The sequence below is a fragment of the Cnephaeus nilssonii genome (genome assembly GCF_951640355.1).
Source record: "Cnephaeus nilssonii genome assembly, chromosome: 1".
Lineage (NCBI taxonomy): Eukaryota > Metazoa > Chordata > Mammalia > Chiroptera > Vespertilionidae > Cnephaeus > Cnephaeus nilssonii.
Window position 1 is genome coordinate 93,098,646 of NC_137072.1, and position 14,779 is coordinate 93,113,424.

Consider the following 14,779-nt stretch of genomic DNA (forward strand, 5'->3'; position numbering starts at 1 on the left):
AAAATCCACGAAGGTGGGTAAGGTGTTTTTGTTCACTAAAGTATTCCCTGCCCATGGAGAATACAGAATAAATACTGGTCAGGTAATAATAGCACAGGGCCATTTAAAATATGAAGTGATTAGTAGATTGTCCAGTTCTGAACTTTATAGACGCTGGAGTTTGTTTTGTGTTGGGGAAAAAAGGGATATTTTATTTTAAGAATTATCCATACTAAAAAGTATGCCGATTTTGAGGTTTTGTTCAAGCCCTTTCAAAATCCTCCTGTAAGTATGCCTTTCCTAGCTTTCTTCTACTTGATTGGTATTCATTTTCTCGGAATGCCTATCACCACACATCTGTCTCTGCTTATAACTTAAGGTGCACTTAAGACAAAAGCTAGGAAAAAGGAAAATGGAATTGTGAAATACGTTTAAGGAGCCGAAAAAGGCTTCTCCTGCTGTTTCAGGACAGTTAAAAATAAACCCACCCTTTTAATTATAGCAGAGCAGTGAGCCGTACCCACAATATGTGAAAATATGATTAAAAATGTATTGTGGGCCAGTAGACCAGGTTGTCAGGTCATTATCTGAATCATAAAGTTGGAAGTAATACCCATTAAAGGTTACTAGTTTGGAAAGGTTAGCTTAGGACTTAGTGTTTGCAAATGCAGGGGTAGGCAAAAGTAGCTTTACAGTTGTAATACAAATAAATAATGCAATAATTATTAAATAATAATACAAGAATAAACTGTGTTTCGTGTACTCAACACTGTAAGCCTACTTTTGCTAGCCCCTGTATAAAGTGTCTGCGTTTAAATAATGCTTTAGTAAACCTCCATCATTTGACTTTTTCTTTTAACATGTCACAGAAGTGTAATAAACATACAGAAATGTGGGCACGAGGGAACAGCTTGGTGGGTTTTCACATCCAGATCAAGAACTAGAACATTACATCACAATATCCCGGAGGCTGCCCTCCTGCATTCTCCCCCTTTCCTGCCCTCCAGGGTAGACCATTATCCTGACATAGATAAGTTTTTCCTGTTTTTGTGCTTTATATAATTGGAATCACTGCAGTATCCGCATTTGAATTAATAAAGCAGATTATCATTCTAAGTGACATTTCTGATGGCAACTCATTGAAAATAAGGTCTGTTTCCCATTTTCCTTATTATGCATCTAATTTGGTAAACTGGCAGTATACCACTGTAATATTTAGTTCTTTAATATCCTTTAAGAAATGTTCTATGTAAATGCAAGAGTGTGTGCATGCGCACATGTGCACAAGTGTGTGTGTATGCACATGTATATGCCTTAAAGAGTTCACTCAAATTCAGTCACGCTGTGCTGTGCGTGCTTATTCACCTCTCAGTGGTCTGTCTGCAAGCCCTTTCCCATCAGCTCACGGAGATCTGCTTCATTTTTCCTACTGGCCGCACAGTGCTCCATTATGTGGAAGTATAATTGAATGGGCCAGCTGTCCACTGAGGAACAGTTAGGTTGTTACTGATCTTTTGCTTTTAGAACAATAGAATCCATGTGAGTTTATCTATAAAATAAATTCTTGCCCTAGCTGGTTTGGCTCAGTGAATAGAGTGTCGGCCTGTGGACTAAAGGGTCCCAGGTTCAATTGTGGTCAAGGGTACATGCCCAGGTTTTGGGCTCGATCCCCAATAGGGGGTGTGCAGGAAGCAGCCGATCAGTGATTCTCTCTCATCATTGATGTTTCTCTCTCTGTGTGTCTCCCTCTCCTTCTCCTTCTCCTTCTCCCTCTCCCTCTCCCTTCCTCTCTGAAATCAATATAAAATAAATTATAAAATTTATAAAATATATATTCTAAATTATAAATTAAATTCTTAGAAATGGAATTGCTGAGCAGTGGGGTTCATATATTTGCAATTTGCTCAGATATTCCTAAATGAGTTTTGCCAGTTTTTACTCCTACCAGCAATGTTTAATAACTCCTATTTCCAGTGTCCTTGCCTTAGGTTATATGTTATCAAGCCTCTTAGTCTTTGCAGTCTAATATAGGAAAGCCAATAAATCATTATTATTTAAATTTACATATTTTTTAGTTTCAAGGGCGGATAGTTATTATACGTTTTTTGGACATTTGTGTTTCTCTTGTAACTTGTACCTAGTCTTTGCTCATTTTCCTGCAGCTTTGCTCATACTTTTCTTAATAATTTCAAGGAGTTCTTTCTATGTAAAGGAAATAAGCTCTTTTGTGTCATTTTTGGTGTGTGTTTTTTTTCTTTTTTCTTTTTTGTCTTTACTATGTTTATAGCCTTTTTTTTTCTAAACAGAAGGTTTAAATTTTTATATAGTGAAATGTACCAGTTTTTTTTCCTTATTGGCTTTTGAATTGTGTGTTTTTAATGAGAAAGGCATTGGAAACTTTAGATAGATATTAGATAAATAGATAGGTAGATAGATAGATAAGCATAAGCCTGGAATGAAAAAAAAAATTAATCACAAATGTTTGTGGGAAATGTGGCTGAGCAGGAATTCAAATTTTAGCCAAAAGTAGTATAAGCAACTAAATAAACAAAAATTTGGACATTATCTGCCAAAATTTGTTTAACATTTTAAACAGCTTTGGAAGGATTTTCAATGATATGCTTTTTTCCTTATATGCTTTGTTATTTGGGGTTTTAATTTCTCAAATGATCCCTCTTTTCAGATTTCAAATTATAACCCATTTCCTGCACCATTGCTGACGTCCAGCGATCCATGTCAGAAGTACTTCCAGGTCAGATACACTTTCACATGTTTCAATGCAGACAAGCAGTTGAATATTGAAACTTTAACAAATATATATGATAGATGATTGTTTTGATGTTAAACGTATGATTTGCTAAGATAACATGTTTTGGGTTTTCATGGTTTTTCACTAATGTAATAGAAAGATGAATCTTTAAAATAAAGTAGGAGAATCAATTGGACTTAACTGTATTCATGTAATAATTGCACAACTCTACTAATATCATAATGTGAAAATATTTTAGTTGACTATAATGGAAATTGAAACTATCATGCTTTGCCATCTAGCATTTCACATTATAGCCTGTGAACTGTTAAACATGAGCAAAGGAGCTGTTGGTTGTGAGTCTCTATAAACAGCATCTTAGCCATTGCGGGTTTTGCCTGGAATGGAGTTCCTCAAGTCGGCATTCTTTTGCATTTAGTGCTGATTAATTTCAGTCCCTAAGAAAAATCACCTTAATTTTATTGTATGTTCCTTTCTTTGTGACATGATGGATGCTAGTCTACACACAAGATGGTGTGGGATTTAATTCTTAGCATCACAGTAATATAATAAGGAAAAAGCAATGGCAATAACATTTGGAATTAAACAGAGTAGAGGACTGTAAGTGGGAGATACATCTGGATGGATTCCATGTTTGTTAGGATACATGCCACTCAGAGAATTTTGAGTTTTTAAAGAAATAGGTTTTAACCATAGACAAATAGATATTAATGTCCCTAAATTTTAAATCAAACTCATAAAGTATGCCAAAGCTTTTTTTTTCTTTATATAACATTTCATGTTATATAACATTGCATGTTACATTTCAACAGAGAACTGAAATTAAACAATAAAATAAACACTAAGCTCAGTAGAGGTCTATGAGTGGCAGGAATATCCTATTTATACAAAAGTCAGCCAAAACCAATATGGCACACCCAAGTTCACAGAGGAAAATTGGGAACTTCGAGGTGATTCTTAGAGGTTAGCTAATTCATACTGTGAAAATTTGGGGCCAGGGAGTAGATTTTCTTTGTAAATACATATTTGAATAGGTATGTTAATTTTGGAAAATCAAGGCAAACATGCATGTGCTTTTAAAAGTACATTTTAAGGGTTGAGAATAAATCCTTTTAGGAATTCTTTAGCATTAAAATTCTTTTTATTACATTTGCAAGATAGACTCAATTTGGGAACATTTTAGGAACAAAGCTGGCAAATATATTAAATGATGTGTTTTCCTCTTAATGGGGGTGAGCTAATCAAATAGCTTGTGGAAATTTCTTACGGCCACTGTATTTGGTTATGCTGACTTAGTCATTCTTTCTGTTGATACTCAAATTGCATTATTCCTTGGTAGTTAAATAAGAGATAATGAAGCTGTTATCCAGCATGGTTTATCAATAAAAGCTACTACTATCATGCATTGGTCTAGAATGTAACAAATTTTTCCAAGAAAGCAGTTTTCTTACTTCAGTGGAATATCGTATTCCAGCCTTTTTCTTTTTTTTATTTAAATGGCAGCTAGTAAGGGAGAGTTTGGACCAATAAGTGGGATAAGGTATGCCTCAATCCCATTTTCCAACTCTTATGAGCTGTGACTACTGAGAACCTTTTAAAAAACAAACATACCAAAATCTATACCATTATCTGCTTACAAAATTCTTGTTGAACCTTCAAGATTCAACTTGGGTGTCTCTTCCGAATAGGTCTTAGCTATGACATAGTCAAGTAACTTCCTTATTTTAAGGCTTCTTTCATTGTTTAATTTTTTTTTTTTTGGAGTTGACTTGTGGTTAGCTTATTCAAGAAAACCTGCATCAGTACATTATAGCTTACTACTCTTGTCACCTAAATCAATATTCCCAGGCTTGATCATTGACTATGTTCACCAGAGTTGGCCAAAAACGTCCAGAGCCCGGCCATGGTGGCTCAGTGGTTGAGCCTTGACCTATGAACCAGGAAGTCATGGTTTGATTACCACCAGGGTACAAGCCCAGGTTGCAGGCTCAATCCCCAGTGTGGGCGTGCAGGAGGCAGCCTATCGATGATTCTCTCTTCATTGATGTTTCTCTCTCTCTCCCTCTCCCTTCCTCTCTGAAATCAATAAAAATATTTTTTTTAAATGTTAAAAAAACACACCAACAAAAAACAAAAAAAAAATACAAAAAACATTCATCTTCAGAAGACACTGAAGCTCTTCTAAACGATGAAAATGATGAAACCTAGAAATTGAGCAGAGGTAATATCCTCGGGATGAGTGTATCATATCCCAAGGTGACTACTCTGAATGTCTTGATTCTTATTTGAATACACATATTCTGATTTGTGTTTCCCAAATAATCAGTCATCACAGCTACCAGGTGTGATGTTGCAATGCCATCTTTTCCCCCACCTGGGGGCTTCTCTTCCTTGTCGACTGGTGGACTCCTACCCACCTTTCAGGACCCACCTCCACTGTTTTCTGTGTTGCTGTTGTTTTGTGTTTGGGGTGGGCGCCTTCCCTGACCCTCTCTCCTCATCCCTAGTATCTTCTTTAAGCCCCTCTGTCTTTAGCCATTGTGAGTTTGTTTAATAAGTTATCTTTCTTGCTGCCCTATCTGACTGAGATTCTTAAAGGAAAGCAATTGGTACACCTTTCTTGACTCTCCTCCATCCCACTGGGGATGCTGAACAGAGTGAGCCCTCAGGCAATTACATTGAGTGGAGAATGGGAAACCCTTCGGTGGTTTAGACCCAGCTCTTAAACTCACCCCTTTATCTCCAAGAGCCTGGGGAAGTCGCCCTGGGAACCAGCTGTGTGAAGCTGCTTTCCTGGTTTAGAAACTTCCAAGGTACGAATCCTGTGATCTCTCTGAGCCAGTGACCCACACTGCCTTCCGATGACCTTTTCCTCTTTTGTTCACGGAGAAGTTCTTATCATTTTTGTCACATTGAGAGTTTACTTTCATGAGTAATTTCAGGAAACCAGCTTTATTTTGCCTCTCTTTCCTAGAAGAAGAAAAAAACCTCTGAGTTTGTTTCATTTCCGTAATACTTTGAGGTCTAGTTCAAAAGGCAACATCCCTCAGGGTAGAAGTTTTGCTGTTAACTCCTCAGTGGGAATAAAATTGTACAGCAGAAAAAATAAAAATGAGGACATTGTGAAGTCTCATTTAAGAGTGGGCCCAACGTCGGGCTTCCCTGGGCCCATTCATCAACCCCGGGACCATTTGTCAGTTTCCAATTTTATAAGCATGTCATGGGAGCGGAGAAAGAGCAGCGGGTTATTGAAGAGCGGAGTTTCCTGTCATTTCTGACAAATTTTTTCGTTGACAGAAGGCTAGAGGTCTCAGGAAAGAGACGAGGGGAGCAGGTTTAACCACAGGCTCCAGCACGGGGTGTATGAGGATGTCATCTGAGTTATGGGGTCACAGCTTGGTGCTGGGACCTCTGTGACTCTGGGTTTGAGGAAAGCTTTGTCAGCCATGGAATTAAAATGACCCTGGCTTACCTAATTCTGTCTAGGCTTCCTAAAAAATACCTTGTATATTAACTAAGGCTCTTTTAAGTTGCTAAAAGGAGAAAAACATCTTAAAGTGGCTTGAGAAGAAGAAGGAGGAGGAGCAGGAGGAGGAGGAGGAGGAGGAGCAGGAGGAGAAGGAGAAGAAGAAATAGAAATTGATTGGCTTCTATAACCTAGAAGTTCCTGGGTGTTTTGTTTCAGACACGGCTTCTTTTAGGGAGTCCAGCGATGTCATTGCAGCCTGCTCACTTTGTCTCTGTGTCTTCACTCTACTTGCCCATGTGTTCGGTTCTTGCTTATGCAAGAAGCAGGTTCCTTCCATGGTGACTCCTTGAAGCTTGTATCTTCTATTCAAGAAGGGAGAAGAGAGCGCTTCTCTTCTGGTCACTGTGGCAAAAGCCTTAGGATTGGACCAGGCACCACTGCCATGGGGATTTACTACTGTGATTGGCTGGGCCTGGGCCATGAAGTCAGGGGTGGAGTCCTCTCTGCCTGAAACACAGGGGCTGAATCCCTAGAATGTAAGTTCCGTGAGAGCAGGTATTTTTGTTGCGTCAGTTTTGTTCACTGCTGTAACCTCAGCAGTGAGGACTGTCTCCTCGGTAGTGGTACACACCCCAGAAAATCTGTTGAATGGGTGTGGAGGAAGGCTGATTCCTCAGGAAAAATGTTGGGGCATTTATCAGAAAAGGAGGAAATACATGCCAGGTTATAACAGATGTTTCTCCATCCTGCAGGGGAGTGATGGCAGGCGTCCCATTAGTTCTTGTCACACTCTAACGCTGAACTTGTATCTAGCTCTGGAATAGGAATTGATCCTCTTGCATTGATGTTGGATCTTCATAGGCAACACTCAGAACAGCATGATGAATAGATGGGGAGGTGATGGCAAAATCTTGGGCCCTATCCACCTTCCAGAAATCTAGGAGCACAACCACCCTTGTACTGAAGACCGGCCCTTAGGGTGCCACCCAACACCCTCATTACACCTCCCTCTCAGGGTATTTCTTTCCTTTCCTCCTCCATAGATTCCATAGGTTGCCTTTTCATTTTGTTGATGGTTTCCTTTCTTGAGCAAATGCTTTTTAGTTTGATGTAGTCCCACATGTTCATTCTGTTTTTTTGTTGCCTTTGCTTTTGGTGTCAAATTAAAAAAAAACAAAAAAACCATCGCCAAGACATGTTAAGAAGCTTGCCCCCTATGTTTTCCTCGAAGAGTTTTATGGATTCAGGTTTTACTTTCAAGTCTCTCATCCATTTTGAGTTAAGTTTTGGGGATAGTGTAAGGGAGTGGTCCAGGTTCATTTTTTGCATGTGGCTGTGCATTTTTCCCGGCACCATGTATTGAAGAGACGGTCCTTCCCCCATTGTATAGTCTTGGCTCTTTTGGATAATTTAACTGACTATATAGGCATGGGTTTATTTTTGGGCTCTATATTCTGTTCCATTGATTTGTGTGTCTGTTTCTATGCCATCAAATTAAAAAAAAAAATTTTTTTAATGTCACTAATCCTGTGTTTTGTCCTTGTGAGTATTTCTAAACGTACTCCATCTCCATGGGTTCCCCGAGACAGCTTCCCCTCAGGGAAGACTTCATCTTCATGAGAAAATTGAGGCCATCAGTTTTGCTTTTCCTCGGTGTGACATCGCGCCTGTCCCCATCCTCATCCCTCACTTTCCTTCTCACGTGAAAAAGTGGCCCTTGTCCTGGGCAAGGCCGACTCTTCCACTTCTGCCCTGGTCCCCCCCCCCCCCCTCCCCTCTCCTCACTTGGACCCTTCCTTCTGGGTCTGTCCCTCTTTTGTGTCCCGCTTGCCCCCTCTCTCCTGGCCTCTGCTTTCCTGGCCTGTGAACAGTAAAACATGGCTAAGGCTCTCCTTTAGACACAAACTTCTTCCCACAACTGTGGCTGCCCTGGCTGCTCTTCTCTCTCCCCTGCCTTGTTCACAGTGAAGTTCCTCGAGGCAACCTCTGCCCACCCCTGCCACCTCCTGCAGCCGATCTGACAGAGGCCACCAGAGTCCTTATCGTCACTCAGTGCGCCTGGTGCTTCTTAGTCCTCACCTCGAAGTCCAGGTGGCGAACGGAGACTTCATCCCCATGCCCTGGTCAAGGGAGGAGTGACCCGTGTGGGAGAAAACTTCCCCCCAACCCAGGTCTGCCTTGCCCACCGTGTCCTCTCCCTGTGTCTGGACTGAACCGTTCCAAGCCTTCCAGTGTTTCCCTGCCTGGGCTCTCTCCCACTCAGTGAGTGGCAGTCAGGCTCTGACATCACACAGCGGAGCAGGGAGATGGGCCCACCTACCGCTTTGGCTAGGGAGACACCCTCTGCCTACCTCTTTCGACTCTTTCCCTGATGACCACGGATTTACATGGCTTTTGCCTGGTTTACATGGCTTCTTTAATGCCTTGGAAAATGTGCTGGAGGGAAAATGGCTTTCCCCCACCACGTAAAGCAGTGGTCGGCAAACTCATTAGTCAACAGAGTCAAATATCAACAGTACAACGATTGAAATTTCTTTTGAGAGCCAAATTTTTTAAACTTCTTCTAACGACACTTCTCCAAAATAGACTCGCCCAGGCCGTGGTATCTTGTGGAAGAGCCACACTCAAGGGGCCAAAGAGCCACATGTGGCTCGCGAGCCGCAGTTTGCCGACCACACACGCGCGCACACATGCACGCACTTCAGCTTCAGCTTCGTTCTTCTTGGGTAGTTAGAGTGACACTGTTGTGAGAACGTTGGAAATCCGCTGGCTTTTTAAAAGGCTGCCGTTCAAGTGCTTGATCTCCTCTGCCTCAAGCACGTCTTGTCGGACTCTGCCTGATCCCTCCCCCTCCCCCTTTACCACCTCTCCTTTCATGTCTTGATTTGCTCAGACTGTATAGATGGTAACCCGCCCTCTCTCACCTTCTGACCCTCTCCAGCCTAAGGTGGGAAGATCACTTCCGCCTTTGCGCCTTCCTCCACGCCCACCCTGGTTGATCTCTATCACTTTATTGTGTGTTTGTCTTCCACAGGCTGGAAGCACTTTAGGTGCCTTGCTTTCCCCATTCCCAGCACAGGGCCTGGCAGGAAGAAGGTGCTCAGTAAATGCTTGCCTGAGGTGTGGTGGCCAGAGACAGAGTGTACGGGGAAGGAGGGAGCTGTGAAGTAAGAGTGATCCCCATAGGGACCGCGCTCTTATAGGTGCCAGGCTTTGGGCTAAATGCTCCGCAGTCTGCTCTCTCAGTCCCCACTGAAGCTCACTGAGGTGTAGGTACCGTTATCTACATTAGAAACAGGGAGCTGAAGTAACTTGTCTGTTATGTTGAGGAGTTTGGCTTTATTCTTAGCCTTTTTTACTCCAAAGAAAACAGCCGAATAGTAGAAGGTTTAAAGAGACATGGTAAGATTTTCTTTCCTTTAAAAAAAAGAAACACATCACCCAGCTGGTGTGGCTCAGTGGTTGAGCATCGACCTCTGAACCAGGAGGTCATGGTTCTATTCTCATTCAGGGCATATGTCCGGGTTGCAGGCTCAATCCCCAGTAAGGGCCGAGGCAGCCAATCAATGATTCTCTCTCATCATTGATGTTTCTATCTCTCTTTCCCTCTCCCTCTCTGAAATGAATAGGAATATATTTGGGGAGAAAAAAACCACACAAACCTCCTTCCTTCTAAGCCCAAGGAATGTTTTTTGGTTTCATAATTAAACCCTTCTAGACCCAATTTCTTTATCCTTTCCTATTAGTCTACTTACTCTTTGTATATCTCTGTAATAAGACCATTTTGATCACTCACACCAAATAGGGAGGTTAATTTGGGGGCCTTGATAGGCAGCTCTGCGTTCTGTCCCTTGAATAAAAGGGGTGAGAGTTGCTCACATTTATTGCTACGTCCTATGCTAAACTTTCTACTGGCATTTCTCATTTTAATCCTCACAACAACCTGGTACTATTATTGTTCCCATTTTTCAGACAAGGAAACTGAAGGTCTGGTGTCCTTAGATCACTCAACTGGTGAGAATCACGGACAGGGCTCGAGCCAGTCTCTCTGACCCCAAGGTCTGTGTTCTTATGCTCAGGCCACTGCCTGTCACTTTTGGGGGCCTTTCTCTTGCAGCCTGGGTCTTTCTAGGGTTTTGCTAACCTCTACCTACTTCATGACCCTTTGGACCCAAATGACTGCCTCACAGATATGTCATCCTCTAGAGACACTGTAACTGCATAGAATTCCCTGGGCTGCCTTAGCGCTGGATCCGACCTTTCCGATGACACCATCATTTCACATCTAAGACACACTCACACTGTGTTCAGGCTTTGATCTGTAAACACAGCATATGCAGAGCCGTTTGGGCTCCAAAGGCTGATGGGAACATGGCTAAAAGTATTCATCTGTCACACCCAGGATATGAAAGTGACTGGAATATAAAATCACCTGGAAATGTTGATGGTGTTCTTTCGGAAAATGTTTATGGTTATAAACAAAAATGTCTCCCTAATAACACTGCTAGGATGTAGAACCTGGCATAAAATAGCCTTATGAAATTTCTTGCCCTGCCTTTTTAAACGCCAGCAGATTTCCAGCTTTCTCATAATAACGTCGGTCTAAATACCCGAGAGTCTAAAAGTAACTTACCCTTGTGTGTCTGCGTGGTGGGTGTGTGTCTCGGTGGAAAACTTCATGTGGGTTCAAGATGGGCTCTTCGCATAACAAATGGTACACCTGAGTGAGGCTGAATTATAAATGGAAACATATGTTTTCCATAAAATGGTAGTAGCAGCCAAAACAGTATTAATTTTTTTTTTAAATTTAGTCTCAAAGTATTGCTTGAAAGGGAGAAACACACTCGATTCTCTGTTCCTGTCACATGAAGCCCAAGTGCTGAGGTGGGTGCCGGGTAAGCAGCAATTCTCATAAATAATAATTCTGCAGAATGGGGCTCAAGGGCAGGCCACTTGGGACTACAGCCCTTAACTATCTCCATGGGCTACACGGTCATTCTGTTGTAAAAGTGGACACTGCCTGGACTGTATAGACGTTGCCTAGTTTCCTAGAAGCATGCAGACAGACTCTAGGAGGAGTGGGGCATCCTTGTCTAAACAGCCCATCCTGTGTACTTGATGACAGACAGATGCCTCTCAGCTCCTGAAGGGAGCATTCTTGCCTTCCTCTCCTGGTGGAGGTCCCCGTTGTGCCTGGGGGAGGAGGAGGGAGTTGTCACAGAGCAATTTTAGGAATGTTAGGAGCTGTGCTTTGGCTCACCCACTGAGGTGGAGAACGCACTGAGGTCTCTGCGGAGGGCAGAGGATCAGATAAGAGAGAAGTCATTCCTCACAGGCTGGGAAATGTGAAACCTCAGGAATTCTCGCTGATGAATTTTATTCCCTTCTAGTCTGAGACACTGTTCTTTCTTCCTAGCAAGAGACACATGGAATAAATCACGGATGGTGTGAACAATATCTGAGATAAATGCAACTGTCAGGTAGTTGCCTAGGAGTCCTGCAAGGGCACATGGTGCTGCACGCAGCTGAGTCTGTAGTTTAATTCAGGGGAACATAGTCAGGCGCCTTTGGGGCTCTAACACGTCTGAAGCGAAGGGCTCGATGCTACATTATTAGTAATAGGTGTGTGTGTGTGTGTGTGTGTGTGTGTGTGTGTGTGTGTGTGTGTGTGTTTCTTGAGCAATTAAGGCATTTCACCAACATTTCTATTTAGTACAAACACTAAGCCCAAGTCAAAAATGTTTACAAAGACATTAGCAAAACACTCTAATGGAGGTGTGATTTTACACAATTTCTAAACCTGATTGAGAAAAATTACCTTGGATGAATAGTGCATTATTGAATAGGGACCATTCAGGTTAATTAAGAAAGCTGGAGACTCAGAGGATTTTAAAATATATTTCTTATTGATTTCAGAGAGGAAAGGAGAGGGAGAGAGAGATAGAAACATCAACAATGAGAGAGCATCATTAATTGACTGCCTCCTGCATGCCCCCTGCTGGGGATCGAGCCCACAACTTGGGCATGTGCCCTGGTTGGGAATCGAACCATGACCTCCTGGTTCATAGGTCAACACTCAACCCCCTGGGGCACACTTGCTGGGCCCCAGGGGATTTTGAGCAGCTTTTTTGTTGCCTGAGGGAACAACGGGATAGAAATGTGGTGTAAATGTTTGCAAAGGGGGTGATTTTCAAGGTTGTGAAAAATGAAACCATCTGAATGCTTCCATATGAATTCAAGAGAGATACTTTTTTTAAAATATATATTTTATTGATTTTTTACAGAGAGGAAGGGAGAGGGATAGAGAGCTAGAAACATCGATGAGAGAGAAACATTGATCAGCTGCCTCCTGCACACACACCCCCACTGGGGATGTGCCCGCAACCAATGTACGTGCCCTTGACCGGAATCCAACCTGGGACCCCTCAGTCTGCAGGCCGACACTCTAACCACGGAGCCAAACTGGTTTTGGCAAGAGAGATACTTTTTAATTTTAGGTAAAACGTGGACCCTCAGACCTCTTAGCTCTTCTGTAAATTGGCTTTTGGGAATCCACCGTAAGCCTTCCATTTGCTCCTATTTGATATAGAAGCAAATGGTGACAATAAAGAGGAAAATGGGTCAATTTTACAAGAACATGTGCAACAGACGCCTTCATTCTCTCAAATTTCTGCATAAAAATGTTTGCTCACTCTGTATGCTGGGTGGCTTCATCATGCCAGGCAGCTAATGCCCGGTTCCCTTTGTCTTCCAGCTGCCTCGGGCGTAGACACTTTGGCGGTGTTTATGGCCAGCAGCGGAACCACGGATGTCACGAATCGGAACAGCCCGGTCACACCACCGAATACCCTTAATCTCCGTTCCTCCCACAATGAACAGTTGAATGCTGAAATCAAGCACACGGAAGCCAAGAACAGCACACCCCCCAAATGCAGGAAAAAATATGCACTGACTAACATCCAGGCGGCCATGGGCCTCTCCGATCCCGCCGCACAGCCTCTGCTGGGCAATGGCTCGGCCAACATCAAGCTGGTGAAGAACGGGGAGAACCAGCTCCGGAAGGCTGCCGAGCAGGGACAGCAGGACCCCAACAAAAACGTCAGTCCCACTGCCGTCATCAACATAACTTCTGAGAAGTTAGAAGGCAAAGAGCCCCAGCCGCAGGATTCCCCGGGCTGTGAAATTTTACCCTCCCAGCCCCGGAGAACCAAGAGCTTCCTCAATTACTATGCAGACCTGGAAACCTCAACCAGAGACCTGGAGCCGGACTCGGGCAGCCAGCATGGGGTCGTGGAGGAGAAGTCCCAGCCGGGCCAGGGCCAGGCCTCCACCGTCATTGGGAATGGGGACATGCTGCTGCAGAAACCAAACAAATCCCAGTTCAGCCCTGAAGAGGGCCAAGTAGCCACCGTGTCCTCCAGCCCCGAGACCAAGAAGGATCATCCGAAAACAGGGGCCAAAACGGACTGTGCCCTACACCGGATCCAGAACCTGGCGCCCAGCGACGAGGAGTCCAGCTGGACCACCCTGTCCCACGACAGCGCCTCGCCCAGCTCCCCGGATGAAGCAGGTACCCCCGGGAAAGGTGTCGGGAGGGGGCACTTGCTTTTGGTGTTTTCCGTTATTGATGGAATTCATCTCCAGACTGACTCAAAAAATCCATTTGGTGGCAAGAAGAACATGATCCTTTGGGGTAAAACTGGGCAATTTGGGTGGCAAATGGATCCTTTAACAGTTTTATTTTGATTCATACAAGAGTTGTTCTCTCTGGGAAGCAGTTTTGTAAAAGAAATAGGTCCTTGGTGGTAGGTACAGTAAAACATCATCTGTTCAGAAACGGTGCTGCCCGTGCTTAGGTGAACTATTTCTTTCTACTATCTAGAAATAGTGGGTTTTGTTAAGCAAAATAATAAAAGAAATACAGTTGCCGGGGACAAGATATAACCCAGTTAAGAGAACCAGCTATTTTAAAGTTCTCAGCAGAACGTATTTATGTTCAAGCTAATGAAAATTTAAAAGTCCGGTTATTAAAAGACATCTCCCTTTTGACTTGTACTGGGGAACCTTTTATTAGTCTTATGTAAGGGATATTTGAAAATGAGAAAGTGATGTTTCTTTTAAAATATGTTCAGCAGTTTAGGATTTTAGCTAGTCTGATGGACTTTTGTCCTTATCAATAACGTCTTCAGACGTGTCAGAGGAGTCAAGACTGTGACAGAAATAAACAGGTCCCTAAACGTGGGCTACTTTTAACCTCAGTTTTTCATAGCCCTCCACTGTACTGATCATAAAACTAACGGATATGGAGAACGTTGTTGTACCTGAAGTCAGAGTAAACAAGACTCGCAAAGGCGTATTTCTGTAACATAACCTTGCAGACACCCTGTTGGTTCCTGTGTGAGTGTGATAGATAGAACCACTCGGGAAGGAAGTAACATTTCCCCATCCTATACGGCAGAGAAACTGCAAGGACTACGGATAAGGAAAAGAGAAGGGGAAAGTTAAGACGTTAACTTGTTTTTAAAAAGTTTTTGAAATGCCCTTTAAAAATCACAGTGCTT

At 42.8% G+C, this 14,779-nt stretch overlaps 1 protein-coding gene across 9 annotated transcripts in view; it reads left to right on the plus strand.

Moving 5' to 3' along the window:
- APBB2 (amyloid beta precursor protein binding family B member 2) overlaps positions 1-14,779 on the plus strand; it is a 336,993-nt gene that overhangs the window by 161,414 nt on the left and 160,800 nt on the right. For 6 of the 9 annotated variants that reach the window (XM_079777646.1, XM_079777651.1, XM_079777650.1 and 3 more), the window contains one exon: positions 12,973-13,788. In XM_079777646.1, coding sequence (XP_079633772.1) covers positions 12,973-13,788 — 816 coding nt within the window. Of the gene's footprint in view, positions 1-2,662; positions 2,732-12,972; positions 13,789-14,779 lie in introns of all 9 variants that reach the window. The other 3 variants (XM_079777652.1, XM_079777653.1, XM_079777654.1) reach the window with 1 other exon arrangement.